At 42.3% G+C, this 10,000-nt stretch overlaps 1 protein-coding gene across 1 annotated transcript in view; it reads right to left on the bottom strand.

Moving 5' to 3' along the window:
* LOC143036300 (uncharacterized) overlaps positions 1-10,000 on the bottom strand; it is a 124,811-nt gene that overhangs the window by 65,887 nt on the left and 48,924 nt on the right. The window contains exon 2 of the mRNA XM_076203548.1: positions 448-594. Within this exon, the coding sequence (XP_076059663.1) occupies positions 448-594 (147 nt within the window). The remainder of the gene's footprint in view (positions 1-447; positions 595-10,000) is intronic.

The raw sequence follows: 10,000 nt of genomic DNA on the forward strand, positions 1-10,000 counted from the left end.
ACAAACAAATAAAACAAAAGCAAGCACACAAACACATATCTCATTTTTCCATGTATATATTGTACATACAAGGATATAAATTCAACATAAGCTAACAATACAATAAAATATTTTCATACACACATACATACAAAAATATACACATTGATATACAGATACAGAGTATGAATAAACAAAACAAATAAAACAAACACAAACACACAAGCACATATCTCATTTTCCCATGTATATATTGTACATACAAGGATATAAATTCAACATAAGGTAACAATGCTATAAACATATTTTCATACACACATACATACAAAAATATACACATGAATATACACATACAGAGCACAAATAAACAAAAAACAAATAAAACAAACACAAGCACCCAAGCATATACACAAACACGTAAAATGTTTTGCCCCCAAAAATCCCTCGACTACACATTTCTTTTCTTACCTGGTTGCAGATAGTCAGCGGAGGTGATCTATGCAGAGCCCTCAGCCTGTTGTGTTCCTGTAGACACTCTTGGACGAAGTTACCGTCCATGAGTTCGACCTCGCCTCCGCCACGCCCCCTCACACTCACGCCCTTCGACAGGGAAACCTGAAGGAGAAGGAGGACGAGAACCATCTCAAGGACGATGTCGCTAGGGTCCCAATTGGATTTTTGCTCCTTCGAGAAGAAGGAATTTCATTTGGGGCCGATTTTTAGCGACATGGTGGAGCTGGAATAAAGAGGCAGGAGGGAAGGAAAATGGAAGGCGAGGGGCGACAAGAGGTGATAAGACGAAGAGGCATATGTGTGTATGTGTGTGTGTGTGTGTGTGTGTGTGTGTGTGTGTGTGTGTGTGTGTGTGTGTGTGTGTGTGTGTGTGTGTGTGTGTGTGTGTGTGTGTGTGTGTGTGTGCATGTATGTGTGCGTGTGCGTCTATGTGTACGAAGGCAGGATACATTGGGTAAGACAATGAGAGAAGGGGAGAAAAAGATCCGCGTGGGAGGAAGGACAGGAGGATGAAGGTGTGGAAGATGAGAAGGGGGGAAGAAGAGGAGGAGGAGAAGGAGGTGGAGGAGGATGAAGAAAAAGATGAGAGGAGGGGAGAAAGAATAGGTAGAAGATGAGGAGGAGGTGGAGGAGGATGAAGAAAAAGAAGAGGAGGAGAGAGAAGAGGTGGGGGAAGAAACGAAGGAGAAAGAGGAGAAAGAGAAGACGGAGGAGGAGGAGGAGGAAGAGGTAAAATAGCAGAGGAGAAAGGAGTTAGAAGAAGAGATAGATGAAAAGGAAGAAGAGGATGAAGATGAGGAGGAGAAGAAGAGTGGGGGAGGAAGAGGAGGAGGAAGAGGAGGAGGAGAAGAGTAGGGGAGGAGGAAGAGGAGAAGGAGGAGGAGTAGGATGGAGAAATGAGAAGATAGAGGAGGTAGAGTAGGAGGAAAAGGAGGAGGAGGAGGAGGAGGAGGAGGAGGAAGAGGAGAAGGACGAGGAGAGGGAGAAGAGAAGATTGAGGAGGTGGAGTGGGAGGAGGAGCAGATGGGTGGAAGGAGGTGGAGGTGGAGGTGGAGGAGGAATAAAAAGGAGAGAAGGATGTGTGGGAGGGAAGAGAGAAAAAAACGAGAAAGAGTTAGAAGGAAAATATATTGACATAAAAAAGGAAAGGAAAATAAAGGTTAAGAGAAGAGGAGGAGGAGGAGGAGGAGGAGGAAGAGGAAGAGGTAAAAGAGGCGGAAAAAGAGAAAGGAGAGAAGGAAGAGGGGAGAGGGGCAGTGGGTACGAAAAGAGATGAAGACGTCAGAAAAAAAAAGAATAGGAAGAAGAAGAGGAGGAGGAAGAAGAGGAGGAGGAAGAAGAGGAGGAGGAAAAGAAGAGGAAAAAGATGAGGAGAGAGGGGCAGTAGGTAGGGAGAAGGGAGAAGGCATTAGAAAAGAAATCAAAGGAGGAGGAGGAGGAGGAAGAGGAGGAGGAGGAGAAAGAAGGAAATGAGAAAAAAGAAGAGGTATATAATGATTTTCCATATTAGACAACCGTGAAGCTGCCGAAGTAGGTCACTGACATTAGGGATCTCAGAGTGAGCCCGCGAAACAGGGAGGGAAACAAATGAAAAAAAAAAAAAAAAGAAAAAAAAATGAAATAAATGAAAAAGAAGTTGAAACAGCGAAAGGAATGATTGAAGGTAAGTGAAAGAAATGAGTAAAAATATCAAAAGAAAGAAGTGAGGTAAGTGAAATGATGATGGTGATGGTGACGGTGACGGTGACGGTGATGGTGATGATGATGATGATGATGATGATGATGATGATGATGATGATGATGATGATGATGATGATGATGATGATGATGATGATGATGATGATGATGATGATGATGAGTAGGATGAGGAGTAGGAGGAAGAGTAGGAGGAAGAGTAGGAGGAGAAGGAGGAGGAGGAGTTAAGGCGGAGGAGGAGGAAGGAGAGGGGAGAGAGGACTACAGCACGAAAGGAAAGTGTTGAAAAAAAAAACTCGGTAAATAACAAATCAATTGATTTCCCTATATGTATGTAATGTGTAAACAAATCATTCAAATTAAATTTGATAATTAGACAGATAAATAAGTAGACAACTGTAGATATGAAGGAATAAGGACATAAATTCATGAATTGGGAAGAAAATGGCGTAAAAGTTGAACAGAAAACATTTTTGACTGAAATATCTTAAATAATTTCGATTAAATTTCACATCATAGTGGCACATTTTATATATTTAATTCTGCCAAAAAATACATTCGTAATACAACCACCCAACATCCTGTTGTATTACTGGGAGCTCTCAAATCTGACCCATAGAATGGTGAATCTATAGAAATATGTCTCCTTGTCAAGTGCTTAATATATTTGTGTATAGAATAGTTTCAGTTATGATAAAACCTTTTTGTTTTCCAATTAACCAGATTGTGTCGATGCAGGAACAACGCTGAATGTATTTCCTCGGCTCTGAAGCATCATGTCTTAAGTTCAGGTGTCTGAAATGAGACATGTTTGCTACCAAGCAGAAATTAATCTTTCAGGCGTTTTTTCTTTTTTTAATGATGTATTTTCTCTCCATTTCATACGGATTAAGGATTTGTCAGGTTCGTTCAGCCACCTAAGCAATCTTCTCTAGTTATTATTCTATAGATTATCTATAACGAGCTTCCAGGTCGACCCCAGGTCATCTCCATGATCTCAAGACAGACACGATCTACTTGACCCAACCCTCACTGTCTTCCACTCTGGGTCACTTCTTTCGGAGATGACCTTATGATCAGGGTCATCGTTCCAGAGGCAAACCACATGACCCTAGTCCAGGGATGGGGAACCTTTGGCACGCGTGCCAAATCTGGCACACTGACGACTTTTTTCTCCGGCACGCGAAACCCAGAGCTCACCTTGAAATAGATGACTAATAAATCTCCATTTTCTTTTGTATGACCATTGGTAACCGCATGCTGCGCTGGGCTGCTGATTGAGGCCCTTATGGGAGGAAGGTGAAAGGAAAGAGACCCAGACTCGTATGTAAGCCTACAATTTTACTCCGTTGCCATGCGAGAAAAAATTGTATCAAATATTTTGGCTGGTCTTGGCACTCGCACTTAAAAAAGGTTGCCCGGCCCTGCCCTAGCGCCTCGGATGACGCTCAGGGATAAGGGAGGTTACTTATTTTAATGTCGGTACCATCGAATACGTCTTGGCTTGAGTTAAGATCTCTCTGACGACACACCATGATCCTCCGCAGAGGTGACTTGATCACTGCCTGTCTATACCCTCCCACTGACCTCTCCATCTCTTCCCGTCAGGTGAAAGTTATTGAACCGAACGAAACCCCCCGAGGTCAGAGGATTAAAACCTATCTCCATTAATTCTTTCATTGCCTAAATCGACTTGTAAGCTTTGCTTCGGCCTCCTCCAGGCAATTTTGTTTAGCCGAAGGAGAAACTTTCTGGTGTCGAAGGGCTCACTCCCATTACTTGAGTCGTGTTTCCACAAATTTACTTTACTCGATGCCTCGCCTCTCTCTCTCTTGTGGCACAAATCATCCTCCATGCTCCCCTCCCCTCCCCTCCTCTCCTCTCCTCTCCTTCCTTCCTTCCTTCGTTCTTTTCTCTCCTACTTCCCCTCTCTTCCCTCCTCCTTCAGTCTTTACTCTCTCACTCTTCCTCCTCTCCCTCCTCCTTCTCGCTTCCCTCTCCCACTCTCCCTCTCCTCCCTTCTCCCTCAGTCTTTCCTCTCCAACTCTTCCTCCCCTGCCTCCTCCTTCCTTCTTTTCTCTCCCACTTTCCCTCTCCTCCGTCCTTCTTCCTTCTTTACTCTTCCACTCTTCTTCCTTCTCACTTTCCTCTCCCACTCTCCCTCCTCTCCCTCCTTCTCAGTTCCCTGTTCCTCTCTCCCTCCCCTTCCCTCCACCTTCCTTCTTTCCTCTCCCACTCTTTCTCCCCTCCCTCCTCCTTCCTTTCTCGTTCCCTTCTCCTTCTCCTTCCTCCTTTCCTCTCCCCCTCCCCCTCCTCTCCCTCCCCTCCTCACCTCCCCTACTCTCCTTTTCCTCCCTCCTTCCTTTCTTCTTTCCTCTCCCACTCCCCCTCCATTTTCCCTCCCCTCCTTCCTCCTTCATTATTTCCTAACCCTCCAGTCTCACTTACCTCTCCCTCCTCACGCCTGATTTTCTTTTTATAGATGTGCGTTGATAAAGGTAAAAGACCTTCCATTATTTGGCCCATTATATCCTTATCCACGACCCTTAAGCCCTCCTTCACTCTCGACCCCCAAACAACATCACCACCCCCCCGTGTCCACTTCATTATCTCATATCTTATCAGAACCCCTCACTCCAGATGACCCCACAACCCCGACACCACCTTAACAGGCTTATCTCCGTTTTAGCAACGTCACCGCCATCTAAAATCTATCGCTTTTTAGCGCCATGCACCACCTGTGACGTATGACAGACTCTTCTACCCCGGGTTATCACGTTCTCTTATTTTCTTCTTTTATTCCAGTTCATCTATTTACTTCCTCCATCCTTTCCCTGTTTCCACCAATCGACCGAACACGAGTTTCGTCACTCCAGCTGCTCTAATGGCGCCTTCTCCTACTCCACACCTTCCTTTGATCTTCCGTTCCTATTAGACAATGTCAAAACCATCGTATTTCCTGCCAGGAAGCTTAAATTTCCGAAGCACATTTTTAAGGCCGGTGCTATCCATACAACGTTTCTATACATTTCTTGCCAGGATTTACGATCTCCGCATCACCGGACTTCGAGAAGGAGTATCTGTTTCACGAACTCACCGCCTCGTGCAAAGAGCCTTCGTGAGCTTTCCAAAATCTCGTTTCACACGTATCCACATTTCGCCGTGCGCCGTCTATGACACGACGTCGTGGTCACAAATAACCATGAATACGTGTGAACGCTTTCATATGTCCCGACTACGACCACGTGTGAAAGCGTCCATAGACACCCACGGTTATTTGAGAACACGACGTCGTGTCGTGGACAGCGCACGACGAAAAGTCGGAACGTGTGAAAGGAGCCAAAAAGCGCCTTCCCGTTTTGAAGTATTCTCACCCTCGGTCTACGTATCGGCCAGCATTGGCCCGAGGGAATACAAACTCTCGATTTTCCTTCTCAGGTCTTCTATCTTACGTTCTTCGGATTTGGGTCTTATTGATTTTTCCCCTCATCTCTTCATCGTGTTTCGTTTGAGAAAAGGAACAAATAAGACATTATTTTCTTCCCTTTCGCCTTCTAATACGAATTCAGTTAAAAGTAAGTCATCTATAGTCGCTTAGGTCTTGGAGCGTGAGGAGCTCCTTCCGCTGAATAAAATCAACTGGCGACGGCAGATTAGAAAATTTAGAAGAAATATCTCCACCATTTATGGGCTACAAAAAAGTACTCTAATAAAAAAATGTTCTATTGTGGGGCCAGAATAATAACCCGGTTCTTCTATCATGCCCAAATATGGATAAACTCAGAGATGAGATCAACATTGGCGATTCTCTTACTACATGAGGGGGGGAAGAAGGGGGTAAGGGGGGATGTGGGGAAGGGGGGAAGGGAGAAGGGATGAAGGGGCAAAGGGAGAAAGGGGAGAAGGGGGAAGGGGAAAGGGGGAAGGGAGAAGGGGGATATGGGGAAAGGGGAAGGGGGAAGGGAGACAAGGGGGGAGGGGTAGATGGGGGAGGGGGGAGGGGTAGGTAGGAGGGGAAAGGGAAGGGGAAGGGAGAAAGGGAGGGGGAAGGGGAAACGAGGGAAGGGGGAAAGGAGAGAGGGAGAAGGGGATGAGAGGGGAGGAGGAGGGGAAAGGGGGGAAGGGGGAAAGAGGAAGGTGGGAGGGGAGAAAAGGAGAAGGGGATGATAGGGGAGGAGTAAGGGTAAAGGGAGGAAGGAGGAAGGAGGAAGGAGGAAGGAGGGAGAAGGGAGGGAGAGGAAGGTTGGAAGGGGAGTACCACACCGGTTTGTACGAGGAACCGGACCTTCAGGACTCAACGAAAGAATACTACGATCATGTACAAAGTCAAGATTTTTTTTCCGGTGACCTTCGATATCTATTTCCGGGCACGAGAGCCCTGAATGTTGCCGTCTGGATCCCGCCTCGCCAGAAAGAGCAGCGAGAGAGGATTCTTTCGAACCTATTTTTGGAAGGCTGCAATAATAAGAGTATAAAAAAGATATTCGAAAAAAGTTGTATTATCGTGGGTCATGTTTCATGAAGATATTTAAGGTCTGGCGTGTATTGCTCATGGGGATAGAGATAATAATAGATTAAGAAATAAAATTGAAAACAATTATATAATTGTAGATCGTAATCTATAAAGTTCTTTAAGGTATGGACCGTGATATACAAGATAAATGTCAGGAAATCAAGACAATACCGTACATAATAAGATATTTTATATATTATATAGATAATTGATCAAAATATGGCTAAATGGTCAAAAAATAACGTGTAACTGAATTTAGCATTTCTAGATTTCTAGATTTTTGTTAGGAAAAGAACCGTAAGAAAAGGGAAAATGTTTTGGTCACTGTCAGGAATGATATAGAGGTCCGTGAACTAAAAATAGACCGGGTTAGGTTAGGCTAAGCTAGGCTAAGTTAGGTTAAGCTAGGTTAAGTTAGGTTAAGTCAGGTTAGTTTAGGTTAGGTCATATTAGGTTAGGTTAGGTTAGGTTAAGTTAGGTTAGTTTAGGTTGGGTTAGGTCATATTACGCTAGGTTAGGATAAGTTAGGTTAGGTTAGGTTAGGTTAGGTTAGGTTAGGTTAGGTCAGGTCAGGCTAGCTTAGCATAGGCAAGATTAGCTTTGCATAAGAAAGGTTATTATTTGTATTACGTCTCCAGTAATTATTAACATACTTTATCAAAACCCTGAGTAATTTCTGTAGTAATAACATAATGATACTAAGGTATTTCAATTGGTCAGAATTAGAATGAATGACATTGAGACAAAACCATATGAAAATCAGCCAAAAGAATCTCTTTACTTAGAACATATAAAAGTAAGATAAAGCATCGTGATGCACCAGAACTAGTGACTGCGAAGTTGTAAATTTACTATAATTTCGTATGTCAACAGTCTAAGTTGTCAAAATTGGCAATTGGTGAGTAGGTTGTGTAAGTCTGTTAATGAACAGGGAGGTCCTATCCCATTGCATTAATTCAGAATGTGTTCATGGGTTTGTATTTGACCGCTTCTGAAATTATGGTCACTGTGGTTGAATTTATACACTGAAAGTAACTGATTCCACCAAGGATTTAAGTGACATCAAATCACTGCGTTCTTCCTAACGCCAAGTTGAGTCAATCAATATGTGTGACAATTTTTAGAAAACTAAACAAAACCTAAAAATTCTGGATTTTTTTTCTACTAATTGATTGGTGGGTTATGATAAGAGTAATGTTACATTCTGGGACCCCAAAATATGGGGAATCCCCTAAACTTTTAGAATCAGAGCCCCGAGTGGCCCTTGGATAAAGATATAGTCTTCTCCCTCGTGAGTGACACTTTTGTTCTGACTCGAAAGAGGAAACCTAATTGAACTGCCAATAGAAATGATTCTGCGATATTGAATTGACAGCAGGTTTCTCTCCTCTCTCTCCCTCTCTCTCTCTCTCTCTCTCTCTCTCTCTCTCTCTCTCTCTCCCTCTCTCTCTCTCTCTCTCTCTCTCTCTCTCTCTCTCTCTCTCTCCTCTCCCTCTCCCTCTCCCTCTCCCTCTCTCTCCCTCTCCCTCTCTCTCTCTCTCTCTCTCTCTCTCTCTCTCTCTCTCTCTCTCTCTCTCTCTCTCTCTCTCTCTCTCTCTCTCTCTGTCACTCACTCTCTCTCTCTCTCTCTCTCTCTCTCTCTCTCTCTCTCTCTCTCTCTCTCTCTCTCTCTCTCTCTCTCTCTCTCTCTCTCTCTCTCTCGCTCCCTTTATCTCTCTCTCTCTCTCACATTCTCTCTCTTTCTCCGTCTGCCTGTCTTTCTGTCTGTCTGTCTCTGTCTGTCTTTCGATCTGTCTTTCTGTCTGTCTATATTTCTGTGTCACTGACTGTTTGTCTCTCTCTCCCCCCACCTCTCTGTCTATCTATATATCTATCTATCTCTACCTACCAATGATCTACCTAAATACCTATCTATCTATCTATCTATCTACACACACATATATATATATGTATATATATATATATATATATATATATATATATATATATATATATATATATATATATAAACCACCCTATAGGTTTACATTCATATATATCATATATCTCTCTCCCCATACTCTCCCTTGCCCCCCCTTTTTTTTAAGTAGAATAGTCATTACATTTTTAGGTATCTATAACGATTTAAAGGGAGTGGATATGTTGAGACAGTTTGAAAAACACCACGTAGGGAAATGAGAATTATTTTTTATTCTTTGTACAAACATTTTCTCTCTTGCGGTAAATATTTGCCTCATTTCAATGTTTGACACAACGCATACCTGTCTGCTTTGGTATAATTAGTTGTGCAAATTCAATATTTTGCGTTTTGCGAAAAAATATAGATTTTAAGCAGCATACGTTTTTTAATATTACATATTTACGTAAAACTTGTTGTCTTTTTCATTGTATAGCAAATACTTTCGAAGCGTCAGACAGTCTATACTTGTAAATTGATCAATTATTAATTCTAAGTGTTTAAAATTAATCATAGTTTGACTTTCGTTGGTAATCAAACGCACTTCTTCATTACAAATAAGCTATCACAAATATGAATGAAAAAGACTGGCGGTACCATTTATAAAGAAAGAAAAAAAAAGACATTTTTAGTATGACGATTGAATGAGATAACTTGATATCATCAAATTCACAATTAGCATAGCCGTTATTAGTGAGCATTTGCCGTAAATGTTTGAATTCAAGATGTACTATTTCCCACGAGGAACAAACTTTTATTGCTCTTCTGACGTAAGCTCTAATCACACCTTTCTTATAATTATCGCTGCACTCGCTGTTACCATTCATGCATTTATCAATATTAGTGGGTTTACGGTAGACACTATTAGTAAAGTTAGCAGAGGTAGAATCAACCAGGACGTCTAGGAAAGGGAGTTTACCGTTTATACTAATCTCAGTTGTGAAATCTAAACCTCAAATTCTCACTAATAACGGCTATGCCAACTGTGACTTTGATGACATAACCAACAAGGTAATGAGAAAACTTAAGCCCAGCCAGTGTTTCAATAAGTCTATTCTATTGATATTTTCTACAGTAACACCTTTACTCATTTTTATAAAAAAATGAAAAAGGGATGAGGGATATTATTAAGAAAAATTGTCGCCCTGGTAAGAACTGTGAAAATCGGGTTTTTATTTATTATAGAAACCCCAGAACAAGCTCAATAGTCATGAAAAACAACGGTAAGGGTCGAACTGACACTACATCCAAAACCAAAGTGGTGTATCTGTTTCAATGTTTCGCCGAGGGTTGCGCACCTCGAAATGATATATACGTTGGACATACCAGATGTAGTCTCAGCA

The sequence above is a fragment of the Oratosquilla oratoria genome, chromosome 20, assembly GCF_046742065.1.
Source record: "Oratosquilla oratoria isolate Oo_2021 chromosome 20, ASM4674206v1, whole genome shotgun sequence".
Classification (NCBI taxonomy): Eukaryota; Metazoa; Arthropoda; class Malacostraca; order Stomatopoda; family Squillidae; genus Oratosquilla; species Oratosquilla oratoria.